Source organism: Dipodomys merriami, unplaced genomic scaffold (genome assembly GCF_024711535.1).
Source record: "Dipodomys merriami isolate MVZ:Mamm:240054 unplaced genomic scaffold, mDipMer1.0.p SCAF_5, whole genome shotgun sequence".
Classification (NCBI taxonomy): domain Eukaryota; kingdom Metazoa; phylum Chordata; class Mammalia; order Rodentia; family Heteromyidae; genus Dipodomys; species Dipodomys merriami.
Genome location: NW_027206068.1, coordinates 52,349,349 through 52,365,516, shown reverse-complemented (window position 1 = coordinate 52,365,516; position 16,168 = coordinate 52,349,349). Strand labels below are relative to the sequence as shown.

At 41.9% G+C, this 16,168-nt stretch overlaps 1 protein-coding gene across 2 annotated transcripts in view; it reads left to right on the top strand.

Moving 5' to 3' along the window:
- Positions 1-211: 211 nt before the first annotated feature.
- Cttnbp2 (cortactin binding protein 2) overlaps positions 212-16,168 on the top strand; it is a 121,713-nt gene continuing 105,756 nt past the window's right edge. Inside the window, exons 1-2 of one of the 2 annotated variants that reach the window (XM_069996627.1) lie at positions 212-316; positions 13,316-13,423. In XM_069996627.1, coding sequence (XP_069852728.1) covers positions 236-316; positions 13,316-13,423 — 189 coding nt within the window. In that variant the 5' untranslated portion in view covers positions 212-235. The remainder of the gene's footprint in view (positions 317-13,315; positions 13,424-16,168) is intronic. The other variant, XM_069996628.1, reaches the window with a different exon arrangement.

Genomic DNA, 16,168 nt, shown 5'->3' with positions numbered 1-16,168 from the left:
GGAGCCGGGAGGGCGGGCGGAGCCACGGGCGTGGCCGCGCGGTGCCGTCGCGCCACGGGTTGAGCGGCGGGGGCGGCGGCGGCGAGGGGCGGAGGGAGCGCGGTCGGTGGCCGTGGGCTCGGAGGCTGCGAGCGCCGGCTGCCGCGGCCAGCAGCGGGTTAACGCCGCCCGCGCGGAGAGGGCTGAGCCCGAGCCGCCGCTCCGAGCTCGCATTCGGATCCGCTAGCGCAGGAAGATGGCGACGGACGGCGCGAGCTGCGAGCCCGACTTGTCCCGCGCCCCGGAGGACGCGGCGGGGGCCACGGCGGAGGCGGCGGTAATCGAGTTCCAGGCCGGGCGCGGGCGCGCGGGGTTCGCAGGGGGACGGGGAGACGCGGGCCGGGGGGCGGCGGCTCCGGGGTCCCCGCTGCCCTCTGCGATGACGCCTCCGGGACGCTTCCAAACCCGCGACCCCCGGGATGCCGCTTCCCGGGTGTCTCTGCCTCCCCAGGCCACCCTGGCTCGGGGGGCCCCTTCCTGTCGGGGGGAGGTTGTCTCCCGTTGTCGAGGTGCCCCGTCCCCGGGGAGCCTCCATGGACAGGGGCGGGTTCGAATGGGCGAGGTGATCATCCGGTACGGGGGTTCCCTTCTAGCTTTTATGAGCTCCCTTTCGTGCATGCGTGGCGACCCCACGCCCGCTCCCCGTGCTGTGGGGGGAATCGGAGCAGGGCGAGTGCTGTGTGTTTCCGGGCGAATCTGACCCCCCATTGTTCACCTCTCGCTGCGCGCGTGGCTGGGAGCGCGTATCTGGGGTGCCTGGCACCTCGGAACGGACCCGGGAGAGCCGGGAGAGGGAGGCGGGCCATCGCCAAGCAGGTGTGGGGATGCTGTATGTGTGTGTGTGTGCGGGTGTGCACGTGTGTGTGCGGGTGTGCGCGCTCACACACACTGGAGCCTTCGGGAGGCCCGTTGGGAGAGGCCCCGCGCCCAGCTGTGGGCGCTGCAGCCGCGGATCGCCAGCCCTTCGCGTCCTGGCTGCCTGCTGCTGCCCCATCCCTCCGAGGTGTCCTTCTTTCCAAGGCGATGCCCAGCGCCCCCGGGGGAGACGGGTGATTCTGCCACCTGGTGTCAAGACATTGTTCCCCTCTTCTGGGGGCTAGAAGCCGAATGCACTTAGCCGACGTGGGGGGTGCGTTAAGGGGGGGGGGCTGATCCTGGCTGTTTATACATCCTGAATATCCCACGCACCGGACGCTCTCTGGTGGTTTCCAGTTCTTACCCTGCGGAGGGCTGGATCTACTTTCTTCTAGGATGGGGGCAAAAAAATAAAAAAGACAAAAAACGTTTTCGGGGTTTGAAAAGTGCCTCGCAGGAGCCACTGCGAATATCTGTCAAAGATAGGCAGTTGGTGGGCGAGCCTCCAACTCCTGGCTGGTCTCCTTTGGGGGGGATGGAGTGAGCCGGGTGTGGACGCCCCCTCAGTTTCTCCCACTACTGGAGGGGGGGGACATAGCGAGAGCCGCGAAGGCGGGGGAGGGGGGGAGGGCCAGGCGATCAACAGCCTGGACTGCTTTTCCTTCCTCCCACCTCTGGAGGTAGGGCTGGCCTGAGAGAGATGTGGAGGAGCAGAGGCTGGACAGGGAAGAGAAGAGCCGGTGTGAACCTGGCAGATACTGTACTAAAACTTCTGGGAAAATGGACTTTGCATGGAAAATGAGAATTTTTCTTTAAATTTTCTTTTTTAAGATTTCAAGGGAAGCCTTTCCACTTGTAAGTTACTCTTGTCAGAAGCTCCGAGGAAGGTAGCCTCTCTGGGAAGTTGAAAAGCTTGGATGTCCTCATCTTCCAGAGTTGATAAAGAACCAGGAGACCCAAAAAAGAGGTGGTGTGCTTATTGGCCTCCCCCAAAGATGGAATTTTTTTGTTGTTGTTTAACCTACTTAAAAATGATCTTCTTTGTGCTGCTCTCAATATTTTAATCACTTGACCAACCACAGACATCCGATTTATGATATGTAGCTGATATATAGTTTTACTTGGTGAGATTGTAAACATAACCTTGTTACCGGGAAGATTTTTGTGTTAATGAGGCCAGTGTTTAAAAAATTTAAGTCTTCGTTTTCACTGCTGATAGAAAGGTATTTGATCATTTCACCCATGTTAATAGGAATAGACATAGAAAAACCTGTGAAAACGAATCCTCTTTGTGAATTCCAGAGGATCCTTTAGAGTTCTTTTTTTTCTAATTTTTTTAATTGTAAAGATACTGTACAGAGGGGTTACAGTTAACATGAGTAAGGTAATGAGTACATTTCCTATGGAGCGTTGTTACCTCCTCCTTTGTTTTTTCCCTACTAAACCTTCCCTCCCCACCTTCTTTTAAATAATTTAAAACTATTCTAAAACTATTCTTTTTAAAAATAGCTTTTGGGTGATTACTTTTTACTCAATAAAAGTAGACATTTGTTTTTTCCTTTTTGTAAATTTGAAAAGGCTCTTATGGCCTATTTTTTTTTTTAAGTTGGGTATAGGATTTTTTGTTTTTGTTTTTCCTTTTTTTCTTTGTTGGCAATTGCTTATCTAATAATGAAACTTATCTAATAATGAAACATTGAAGTTGTACTTAGGCATTTTAGGTTCTCGTTAATGGAGAACCTTTTTGAAAAATTAGCGAGTAATTCCTTTTTGCATTGTAGAGGTTTATTTCATTTCCAATTGGTTTACATATTGTACCTTTTTATGTATACATTTGGCAGTGTAGAGCCAATGGGGCCTCCAAAGCAGTAGGCTATTTTTGAAAGTGAATGTTTTCACTGTTTTGACTATTTAGATTGTTGCCTAGGAACAAGTTTAATTTATAGTTTTCAGTTTAATATAATTTTCAGTGGAATGTTTTAAATTTAGTTTGTGATCCTTGTTCTTAGCTGTTTAAATCCTAAAAGCATCCCAAGCGTAAAGCTGGCTAACAGCTACATTATTCAACAGGATCATATTAATAGTCTTTTCTGTGAACCGTGCCGGGAGACCTGGGTTATTTTCAGTGCCTTAGACAAATGTGACGACTTTTATAGGCCATATTGCTATTTCAACTCTGAAAATAAATGCTAATGGATAAGACAGCAGGGAAAACAGGAAATCTTCCTGCTTTTTATTGTCACCAAAGAATTTAGGAGTTCAAGGAAAAATGAGCAATATAGTGATTAAATTAATTAATTGCTGAAATGAAGTTTCTTTAGGTGACAGTATTAAATGTAAAAATAATGAAAAGAACTTTTTGGGTAGGTCATGGGGTTTGAACTCAGGGCCTGGTCCTGGTTGCTCTCCCTGAGCTCCTTTGCTCAAGGTTTTCACTCATCACTTTGAGCCACAGCTCCACTAATTTGTGTTGTTGTGTTGTTGTTGTTTTGTTTAATTGGAGTTAATTGGTTAATTGGAGATAAGAGTCTCCAAAGCCAGGCACTGGGTGGTTCAAACTACTAAGTAGGAGGCTGAGATCTGAGGATCATGGTTTGTTGAAACTAGCCTGGACGGGGAAGTCTGTAAGACTCTTATCTCCAGTTAATCACAGAAAAGGCTGCAAGTGGAATTGTGGCTTAAGTAGTGGAACACCATCCTTGAGCAAGAGGAAGTTTAGGAACAGCACCCAAGCAGAGTTGGAGCCCTAGAACAGCAAAAGAATAATAATAACAACACAAGTCTCACAGACTTTCCTACCCAGGCTGGCTTTGAACTGTGATCTTCAGATCTCAGTCTCTTGAGTAGCTAGGATTACAGGTGTGAACCACTGGTGCCTGTCTAAAGATTTTAACTTATTTTTTGTTTGTTTTGTTTGGTGGGTCATGGGGCTTGAACCAAGGGTCTGAACACTGCCCTAGAGCTGTTTTTTGTCCACTTTGAGCCACAGCTCCACTGCCTACTTTTTAAAAATATGTTTTAAGGCAGGTTCTTATTATGTAGCTAAAGCTGGCCTGGCCAAAGCTAGTCTTGAACTTGGGATCTTTCTATCACAACCTTTCTATTATTAGGATTACACATGTAGATGATCACACTTGGCTTTTAAAAAATCTAAGTTGTCATTATATGGCACCTATTGAATATTGATGGTTAGTAAATGTTAAGGGGTAATAATGTGAGCATAATATACTTCACTGAATATTTAACCAAGATAAAGAGGAGTCATGAGTAATAACTCTGTCACCCCCAGGTATCACATGATAGCAGTAGATGATGATTTGCATCATTGAGTGAAATCAGATTGTGGTGTCAGGAGAGGAACAAATGACTTGCTGTAGAGGTTTTAGGAGGTAGAATCAGAGAGAAGTTCCCTAGAGGAAGGATCTGGAAGCTTTACTGGAATGATGGTAGCATTTATGGTGAATGTGGACAGAGACTGCAGGAAGCAGAGTGTACATGTGGCCAGGCCCCTTATGCTCTTTTAGTGATGCCCCATGTAAAAGACTTTCAGAGAGGAATGTAATAGTTTCCACTTCAGCCTCATATATGTACTCTAGAAAGATGCTTACAGAAATTAAAAGATTAGCACATCACTATTCTCCGGAGTGATGCATTTTTGTGTGCGCATGCACATCTGCACCAATATTAGGGCTTAGCTCAGTCACTGTCCCTTAGCTTTTCCATTTAAGGCTAGCCCTCTACCAATTGAGCCACAGCTCCACTTCCGGCTCTTTGGTGGCTCAAGATAAGAGTCTCATAAACTTTCCTGCTCAAGCTGGCATTGGGGTCTTTAGATCTCAGCTTCCTGAGTAGCTAGGATTATAGAGGTGAGCCACTGGCTTTTCATTTCTTAAATAAGAGGTTGTATACCTCTGTTTGTCTGGGGAATTTATATCGTTGCTATTATTGCATTTCTCACAGGCACAATTTTATGTAGAGAAAAATGTTTGTCCTGCTAGTGATCGACTCCATCCTTAGGCTAGATTGCCCCATTAATCTTGTCTTCATGGGCTTCAGAAAACTTTTATGAGTTGAGGAAATGTTTGGTAGCTTGGCATCCCTAGTTAATAACAGGTAACTGCAGCCATCATGTGGACAGCCAGGCTGTGGCTGGAGGAGATCAGACTTCTGCTTTATGGAAAGTAGCCAAATTTATTTGTAAAGGAAAGAGAAGATGACCTCACAGTGCCAGGCCATGGTAAGTGTTCTGCAAATGCTTATGAATGAGGAAAGCTGTGACATAGTACTTAACATTACTTGGCTAATTGGAAAATTTGCTTGGTATAATACAAAATTATAATGAAACTATTGGCCTGCAGTTTGCTAATAACATTATAGATAACACAAACTTTGAATCCAAAGATTCATCTTCCTTGCCTCTCTCCTCCCCTCCCCCACACCGCTTCTTCTCTTCTTTCCCAAACTGGGGGTCTTGGCACATACAAGGAAGGCAAGGACTGCGACCCAGGTTTATATCCAGTCCTTTGGATTTTCCCCTTCCCCAATTCCCAAACTACATTTTTAATGACATCAAAATACTTTCTAGATTTTTTTTCAACCCTATTAGCTTCTGTCTCTTACCCTTCTTCCCACCTTGATGGCTGAGGCTGGGGATGGGGGGTAATAGGATGGTGAGTGGACCACTCACATTCCTGACCCTTTCCACAGTGGGTTAAGGTCATGCCACCCACTAGGGTGTGAAGGAGATCAGTGGTATGAGGGTAAGAACGAACCATGAAAAACCCAGGAAAAGGAAATAAATGGAAAGAAAACTGTGGTGAAAGGAAGAGATCTGGCAAGGCTTTTGAATTGCCTGTGGGATGGGGACTGAGCTTTAAATGTGCCTGCCATGGTTGGAGTCTTGTCTCGTAAGTTTATATTGCTTTTGAAAGGCTTTGTTTGAGGACATTGATTTGGGTTCTCCATGGAAGTGTCTTTACTAGGGTTGTGTAACACATAAAAGAAGACTTGGGTTTTCCCTTTGGTACTCGTGTAAAGAAATGAGTAGTGATGTTGGCATTAGTAATAATGGCTTTTACACTATTTAGTTTAATCTGTAACAATCAGCATGTACAAAGATGAGATTGTATTACCACTGCTGTGTATGATATGGTGTCAACATTGTAGAAATCCTAATCTGAAGGGGATATTGCTTTCTTTGAATGACTAAGTTGAGGATATGTGTTTAGGTAAGGTTATTATCATTCTGCTTTTCTGTCTCAGCCTCTTTATTTGAAAATCAGCATGCTGACATTTGCCACCTACAGATAATAATCAAGACATAGTCTTGAATCCATTTCAAGCTTCATAAAGAACAATTATTAGGTCTGGATGCTGCCTCACTTGTGGAGCTCATCAGTGTCCTGTGGCCAGCTGATATAACATTGAAATCTGAGTTTGGATGGAAATATACTATAGTTTTTCCTGTGATGACGAACTTTCTTCCCGTAGTAAGGAAATGGGAACTGAGAGGAAGTCTGAAAGGAAGAAAAGGGAAGTAGCTGGACTTAATTATCCAAGGCTGCCGCCTGACTGAGCTGCTTTTCTGCTTTTTATTCTAGTTTTCTCTGAGTTAAAATTAGTTAAGGTCCACCAGCAGGTTTCCTTCCTGACATTGTTTTCTTGTCAGTATTACCTCTTCCCCACATACTCACTGAGTTGCTTACCTTGCATGAAAGACCCCTCCCTGCTAGTGTGGTTAATTTGAGATTCATAAACTCCCATGCTCTCAGTGTGTGGTTTTAAGTCTTCATTTAAAAGGCTCTAACTGATTTCGGAAACAATGAGCAGATGATTTCATGCCCTGTTATTTAGTTATCCTAGAGTGGACTGTTACATTGCATCTTAATTGATAGAGTCAACTGAAACATTGTACTTTTCTGTGCTTTCTATTTTAGGTTGCACTCATTAGGGACTTAATAGGAAAAGACAGAGGAAGAGGCATACACATTAGGTAAAATCATGTGAGATGTAATATACTTGTTACCTTGACATATCTAGGGTTAAGGCACCAAAGAAGCAGACAGTTTTGACATTAAGAGGAAATGTACAGAGCAAACATGATTGATGGACAAGTTTATAGAAGACTCAACACTCAATTGAGCAAATGAAATACTTCATTCAGCTCAGTATAGGCATACAGAAGTGGGATTGGAGCTGGCTTCTGAGGAAATATGAAAACCAGATGATTGAGAAGAAGAAGGAGAAATAGGGAGAGCAGAATTAGAGGCAGGTAGTCCTTGTCAGGAAAACTCTATGTAGTGCGAGGGCCCAGTGAGAATAAACTCAATGCAAGAAATAACTAAATAATTTGAAAGCCTGTTTTCTTATACTTAGAAAATTGAACTGGATTTTTTTCATGTTAATGACTGTCTTAAACTTTGATCTCAAAATTCAAGATGTTTCATTGCTTCTCCGTTGTTACATCTCTATTCAACCTAAGATTAAATTTTGCTTACTTAGAGTTATAAATGAATTATTAATTATTATCATACATTATTAAACTAGGAGGAAGATAGATTTCTGTAATTTCTGAATAAAGAGGCGAAATCAGTTTGCCTCAAGTACTTCTCAAAGGCTTTTTGGTCTCAGAGAATGACCTAAATTTCATCAGTCTAGTAATCCACTTACTCTGATGGTACATGAAATCAGGACATTTGAGGGCTGGAGGAGATTTTATAGATTGCTTTATAGATGTTTATTTCAACATCCTCATTTTATTGGGAACCAAACCAATGAAACAATTGGCCCCACTGGTGACAGCTCATTAGCCACAGCCCTTGCGTTGCTTTCCAGTCCGTTCCCTGACATTCTTCCTTTCTTAAAGCTATTGGTTAATGTGGTGCAATCCACTGGTTTTTAAATTTAAGAGAGGGTTTTGGTGTTGGTGGTTTAAGAACCAAAAAAGAAAAAAATGTGACTGGCTGTGTGCTTGGTAAACAAAATTTCAGTTAGCCACCCTGAAATAACTCAGTGTGTTTAGGCAAAGACCAAAGGGGCAGTTCTGCTATACCCGGTCTGATTATTTTTCAAGGCATTTTGACAACCAATCAGTGGATTGATGCCATTAATTCTTTAAGGATACAGTCAAGGCTTTTCTGGCTCTATTTAGGATGGGCTTTAGAATTCCCTCCAGGAACTGACCTTTTAGTTTGGGGATAGGCGTTAAAGGCAAGTTAGAGCTGGCGTATTTGTAGTTCTGGCAGCTTAAGAATACTTAAACACATCCAGATTCAGTTTTGCCTGTTCTTTCTGTCTCACTGAGACTGTAATGAGAAAATCCTGACGAATACACTCCTCACTCCCACTCAGATTATTCAGAGCTATGCAAAACTGATGAACGCAATGAGCTGGAGGTGGTTTGTATCCATTATTTGTATATACAAATATAGTATGCCTGTTATACATTACAGTAGCACACACAAATCAATAGTAAGTGCATATCAAGATGCAGTAAATGAACACATATGATTTGTTTATACCCAAATGATGTCCTTCCATTTGACTAGACTGAGTTAGCTTGAACCCTATGCCAGTTTTTTTAAATGTTTTTTTTTTTTATTGTAAAAACAATGTACCCAGGGGTTACAGTTACATGAGTGAGGTAAGGAATACATTTCCTATCAAGCGTTGTTACCTCCCCTTTTGTTTATCCCTTACCATCCCTTCTCTCCCCACCTCCCCAACTCCTCCTCCCTGCCCCCCAAGTTGTAAAGTTCATTTTCAACATAGTGTCTTGTACATCTCATTGTTACAATGGGTCAACCTGTATCCTTATTTCAGCATTTTGTTATTTCCCTTCTCTTCCCCAGGTCATCAGCAATGAAAGTTGGTTATACGGTGAGGGAAGCACATACAAAAGAAGCAAAAAATCACATAGTGCATTTTAAAGATGTTAAAAACAATAATAGCAAGCAAGCAAGAAAAAAAACAGTTGGGGTTCATTTCACTTAACATTATCTTATATGGCCATATGTACATTGCTTTTGACCTCTTCTGCTTGTCCTAGACATATACTAGTTATTGCAAATAAGGGAAACCATGGGATCGATGCAGGTTTGTGTATAGTAGGTGATTCTCAAGTGCTTTTCTGCTGTATTTCTTGGAATTGAAAACTAGCATTCTTGTTTTTTTTTTTTTTGTCATGTTTTTCTTTTAACTTTGAATTACTAAATACTGACACTTAGGGTTTTGTGTTCCATTTTAATGGAGCCAAGTAAATTCCACAATAAAACTCATAAATTGTAAGGATGAAAATAGCACAGGAAGCCAGGTGCTAGTGGCTCACGCCTGTAATCCTAGCTACTCAGGAGGCTGAGATCTGAGAATCATGGTTCAAAGCCAGTCTGGGCAGGAAAGTCTGTAAGACTCTTATCTTCAGTAAACCAGTAGAAAACTGGAAGTGGCCCTGTGGTTCAAGTGGTAGAGTGCTTACCTTGAGCTGAAGAGCGCAAGGACAGCAACCAAGCCCAGAGTTCAAGCCCCACAACTGATCCCCCCCCAAAAAAAGAGCCCCAAATCACAGAATGAGTATCTGTATATATAATTACATTTTATTGCCAAAGGCAAAGAATGGAGATACATATAATGGAAAAAGACACAGAAAGATGCACTAAACTAATATTTCATGTAATACATGATGATGAGAGTCAGATTTTTTTTAACATTTTTTGAAATATAACCTGTGGTTTAGCAAGAACCCTGTAGCTGTGTGGTTTTGTTTTGTTTTTTTCTTTAATGAATTGCCCCTTTTATTGGTGGTAATATGTCAACAAACTGAAATGTTGGTGGCGGTCACATGTCATGATGCTGAAGACGATGAAAGTAGGGCAAGCTCTCCTGAATCAAACATGAATTAGAGCCTTCGTAATGTCTTTTATTATGTACTAGTTTTTACAATGGAGTGATTTGCTTGTGAAGCTTCAGGGAAACCAGAACAATAAAAGATGCAATTAATTAAAATCTTCAGACCAACCAGCAGCAACATTAATAAAATATTACATTACAAAGCACATAGGAATTGCAGTTTCCTTTCCCATCCTGGGAAAAACCAGGATAAAAGTCAGTCTTTCATCATAATCAATATCTTAAGCTTATAGGATGTGGCCTGGTAGTTTCCAAAGAAATAGGTTCTTATCCAGTGACCCATTCCTCCATTCATGAAACATCTGGGTGATTAAAACAATTGGAAGCCTGCATGTAGTGTTTACTTCATTTATATAGGCTCTTTCATTCATCTCACAAAGATTGCACGGAGATGTTAGGATTTCCACGATAGACCTGAGTAAGCAGAGACTCAGATTAGTTATAACAATGCTTCTCAAAATACAGTGTTCGATCAGCATCATTAGTAGGAGCTTACAAAACAAGACTTTCTAGGAGTTGAGCCCTGCCTCCCTACATTCATTCACTGATTTTAAAGAAAGCAATTCCAGGAGATTCTTCTGTGTGCTGAAGTTTTAGAGCACTTCTGTGACTGTCTGGGATAATACTTAGAATTTGAGACCTGGTATATTGATTTTAGTATTCACAGGGAACATCTCCTAAGTTAGCTTCCTAAACAACTATAATATACAACCCCCACTATAAGGGTTTTCATCCTTAGGCCTCACCTTTCCCAAAAACTTCTCTGCTCAGTGCATGTGCAAAAAGAAACAGTCAAGAAAAGGAAGATCCTTTAAAACATCTTTTTGTAAGAGCCTTCTAGCTCTTAGCAGAGCTAGGTTGGTGGCTTTGGGGCATTATTCTCCTTTATACCACCATGTCTACTTCTAGAAAGTTCTTTTGAAATAAGATATCAGTAGTTCTGTCCATGCCTTGTGAAAGCCCCTAAAATCACTTATGGCATTTGCTACATTTACTACTGTGTGTTCACTGGGATGGCCTAGTGCTACACATGAGTGCCAAACTAGTTCTTCTGGGCTGATAGAATGGTACCCATTTCATCTGAACTTACAGAGCTAGTTCTGGAACGTTGAGGCTGTGTGCTAGAGTGTGCAGACAAGCTACTGCACTCAGTTTATATATACCCTGGTTTTACCATATACGGGTTGCACAATCTGTGTGTGTGTGTGTGTGTGTGTGTGTGTGTGTGTGTGTGTGAGAGAGAGAGAGAGAGAGAGAGAGAGAGAGAGAGAGAGAGAGAGAGAGAGAGAGAGAGAGAGAGAGAGAGAGAGAGAGAACTGGCTTCTCTGAGTTGTGGTTTCCTGAACTGAAAATTAGAAATGATGGTACCATGTGGAGTAGATTTGGTTCCCTGAGAATGCTGAATGCTCTGCACATGTGAAGGCAAGTCCTGGAATGTACTGAAAAACAGCTTCAGCGTTGGAGTATTGTGAGACGTTTGTGGATGAACTGAGTGGTCTTCTCTAGGATGGTTACTGGGTTTGTCATGTGGTCCTCTTCACTAAAGGGAGGAGTAGCTTGGGGTGTCATGGATACCTTCAGGCTTGTGCTAACCAGGCCTGGCTGGAACAAGCCATCAGATCCTGAATCAGTTCCAGCTGCAATGAGATGATCTGAAGAGACCCACTTATAAAAATTGTAAGGAAGGACACTGGAGATTCTGAAGACAAAAGAACTGAGGGTCACTGAAGTCACCACGAAAGTGGAAGCCATGAGATAAGATGCCTTGCAGAGGGGAGGAGATTAGAGAAGTAAATGATGGGTTAGGAGAACTTTGGGTGAGGAATTTCACCCTCCAGGGCCCTTATGCTGTTACTTCCTGGTGTATCCTGGTTCCTGGAGGATTCTTCTTAGAGTCATTAGTCCCTGCTTAATGTTCCTTATGGACTGAAAAGTAGCTACAGAGATTTTGCTTAAGAAAGAATCACATTGCCCCATTTGTTAGGAAGTGGAAAGACTTGGAAAAAATTATATTAAGTGAAGTAAGCCAGGCCCAAAGAAACATAGGTCCCATGGTTTCCCTTATTTGCAATAACTAGTATATGTCTGAGGCAAGCAGAAACGGTCAGATAAGTTGATGTTAGGCAAAATGAACCCCAAGATAAGGACTCATGGTTTTTCTTTCTTGCTATTGTTTCTAACATATTTATAAGATATATCTTTGTTGCTTTGTATGTCCCTCCCCCATGGTATAATCCCCTGTTTTCACTGTATTTGATGTTGGTATAATTTGTGGAGGGGAAGGGAAAAAACAATTTAAATAGGGATACAGGTGGCCCCATTGCAACAATGATGTTCTGTCGAAAAACCATCTTTACAACTTTGGTGTGAGGGGGGACTGGAGAGGGACTGGAGGGGGTGGGGAATTGGGCAGGGACGGTAAGGGGAAACAAAGGAGGAGGCAACAATGCTTGGTAAGAAATGTACTCGTTGTACCTTGCCCATGTAATTGTAACCCCTCTGTACAGTATTTTCATAATTAAAAAATTACTATTCAAAAACAAGTTTTAGATGACTCTATTGCCTCTATTGCCCAATTAACTTCCCAAGAGTAGCAGTCTAAGCTTATTAAAAGTTAATCTGCCCATATCCCCCACCCCTGTATATGTGTGTGTGTGTGTTCGTGTGTGTGCATGTATGATTTGCAAACTGAACATGTTCTTTTGAAACCAGTAATGGGTTGGTTCTGTGGAATTTTGTTCTGTGGTAGTGTAGATCTGGAGGTCCCATAGATACTGGACTTTTGGGATCTGGATGGTTTTTATTTTACTGAACTCTATTATTTTATATTTTCTTTTATCTTAGTGTTGGTCAAACGAAGAGGATTTTTTCCAGTTTTATTCGTGTGTGTGTGTGTGTGTGTGTGTGTGTGTGTGTGTGTGTGTGTGTGTGTGTGTGTGTGTGTGTGTGTGTGTGTGTGTGTGTGTGTGTGTGTGTTGGTCAAATGGAAGGGGAAACTTTTTTTCTTTGTGACCTGAGTAATACACATCTGTGGACCAGATATTGCCAGCCAGTGGCCTCTGCTGCAGTGTTCTATAAACATAACCTGTTATTATTGGATGTCCTGGAATTTATAATAACCTCCCAGGAGCCTTTATGTTGGGGCCCTTCTAGGAATGCATCTGTGTTTTCTTTGCTACCCTTGAAACTCCTCACCCACACAGACCAGGCTTGTTTTGATACAGACTCCAGAGACTATAAATCCCTGCTGCATAATTCGGTGATAGAATCCAGGTGTGCAGCCCTGTTGGCGAGCTCTGTCTTCTTCTAGGGGAGATATGGGAAAATGACCTTACAGGTTTTACCTCTTTTTCTGGAGGGCAAGAGATAGATTGCTGCTAAATAGTACTTCAGTTCCTCCTGCATTTCCTGAGACACAGGTGAAAAGATCTACTGGTACCTCTAGGTTGTATGTGTATGTATCTTTTCTAGGAATGCCTATCTATTCATTGCATTTTCTTTTCAATTTGTGTTTCAGAAAAAAGAGTTTGATGTGGACACCCTCAGTAAACCAGAGCTTCGGATGCTTCTCAGTGTGATGGAAGGGGAGCTGGAGGCCAGAGACCTTGTCATTGAGGCCCTGCGGGTAAGAATATTCTAGGGCCAATGCTTCATGCTCTGCCATGTTCTTTTCACAAGCCAGTGGCAGAGCTGCTGTTTCTTACTTTTCAAAACAAAATATCTTTTAAGTGTTACCTCAGGCTAATAGTACCTTCCACTCATGCCAAATATCATCCCATAACCTTCATAAGCCAAGGGCCGAGGTCAGATGGTAATTGGTGATGGGGACAGAGAATAAACTGTTCCATATGGTAGACTTGACAATCAGCTGTTTGACTTCGTAGATCCTTTTATGCTTGGGTGCTGATGGGTCATGACTGTAATCCAGGCTACTCAGGAGGTTGTGACTTTGAGGATCAAGATTCAAAACTAGGTCTGTACAGAGATAGCTTTGGGACTCAATCTCCAATTAACCAGCAAAATGTTAGGCTGGTGGCATGACTCAAGTGTAGAGTACCAGTTCTGAGTGAAAATGTCAAGTGAGGATGTGAAACCCTAAGTTTAAGCTTCAGTACTGGCATTAGAAAATTATGAAAGAAATCCTTTTGTATCTTTCTATATCTCACTCTTTTTTTGGTTAAACACCACACACACACACACACACACACACACACACACACACACACACACACACACACACACGTGCGTACACGCACACGCACACGCACACACGCCAGGCTGGACTTGAATTCAAGTTCTTCCTGCTTATGCCTCTTGAGTATGTGATTACAAGTGTGTACCACTGTGTCTGACTAACACATTTTTTATTATTGAAAAACATTTTTAAAAGAACATTATTAATAGAGAACCAATATTGCAAGAAGCAGCTCTAGTATAACCAATTTTAATTTACTCTCATGGGAAACATTTTGCCAGTGATTGCTTCTTTTTCATACAAGGTAGGAAGACATCTTTGTAAATGTTCAACTGAAGTGCTGAGGTTTATGCTTTGGAAAAAATGTTCTCACAGAGAAGCAGCTAAAGCATCTGAAAACCAGATTGGTAGAGAACCTTTTGAGTTAAATGTAATTGAATGTTCAAAAGTGAAGTATAGCCCAGCCCTAGTGGCTCATGCCTTCAATCCTAGCTGCTTAGAGGCTGAGATCTGAGGATTGTATTTCTAAGCCAGTCTTGGCAGGAAACTCTGTGTGAGATTCTTATCTCTAATTTACTACCAAAATGCTGGAAGTGCAAATGTGACTTACTGATAGAGGGCTAGCCTTGAGCAAAAAGCTCTGGGACAATAATAAAGTGTATAACTTTATCTGGAAATCAGGTTTGCTGTTCATTTTGTGGATTTCTTGACTTTCATATTCTACTACTAGCTTTCCTATCTTTATCTTAGTGAAAGCAAAAGAAAAATAAGATATAAAAGGAAAAATAAGATATAAAAATTTTTAAAATTAAGATGATTATTTTAGACTATCATTTCCAGGGGCCAGCCTTCTCTCATTAGCCTGGGTTTACATAAAAATCTTTATGTTAATATATGTATCACGGAAACAATAACTTCCTTTGTCAGTTGTCTTCAGATTTTCTCTCTTTGTCTTTTAGATTAGATAAATGAGAATTGATTGCATTAAAGACAGGAATTTTAATCTTCATAAACTTCATAGTTAGATCATATAATCCAGACTTTCAGTTACTTAGGATATTACAAATTTTTTTTTTAATTAGCCATTTCCTTAAGAAAGAGTGTATTCACAGCTCTGGGGGGAACTATCCCATAAAGAACTGACTTATATACTGCCTATACAAACAACTGTAGCAAAGAGAGCTAAAGTACAGTAGAAGTTTATTTCTAACTTTCACATAACATTCTAGAAGTGAGTGATCCCAGCTGGAGAGGCAGCTCTAAGCCAAGTGGTCTTTCAATAGCTCAGGTTATTTTTGTATTATCCCCTCTCCTAGAGAATTGGCCTCATCGGCATGGTTGGAGCTGGAGGGAAGCCAGTTCCAAAGGCAGTGTATGTCTTGGGAAAAAGAGAGGATGTGAAAACACAACATGTGTTAAGCATGTTCTTTCCTTTGCATAGCATACGCAGGCTCATTGGTGAGAAATTGTGCTACACAGTTGTCCAGGAGACTAGAAAATGGACTGAGCTAGGCAGAATGTAGTAGTGTACAAGGAAGGAAAATTAGAGTACCTAAACCATCTTCAAAAGTCCAGAAGGAGAGGTCTTACTTTGGTTTAATGTCTTATAAAATACCCTGTGGTATCTTTATGTCTCTTCTTCCTTCAGTAAACATTTGCTGAGTAGGTAGGGTAGCACACACCTGTAATCTCAACACTCAGAGCCTGAGGTAGGATCTTGAGTTCCAGCCTGGCTTGAGCTATACTATGTACATGTTAAAAAAAAAAAAAAGTCTGCAGTGCATATAAATGGAGATTTGCCAAAATTTGTGTCTGTTTAGAAAATTACATACCTTCACTTCACATACTTTAAAGATAGTTGTTTTGAGTCATGTCATTTGTACCTAAGTTTTAGTTTTACAGACTTGTTAGTATGTTCATAGTTTTCCTCAGGTGATTTTCCTTTAAAAACAAATCTAATGTGTTCCTTGGGATTAACATTAAAAAGCAAAAAAAAAAAAAGTGAAACATTTTACTGATTTTGCTTTAAATAAAGGCAGATTCTGTCAGCTTAAGCACTGTGGGAGCTGCGTGTTTTGTGTTTTGTGGCCCAGGAGTTCTCCTCTTCATGTGCCAGAGTCAGCGCCCAACAGTAACTAGCAAGGAAGTTCTCCCTATGGGGAGAGTTCAGTAGAC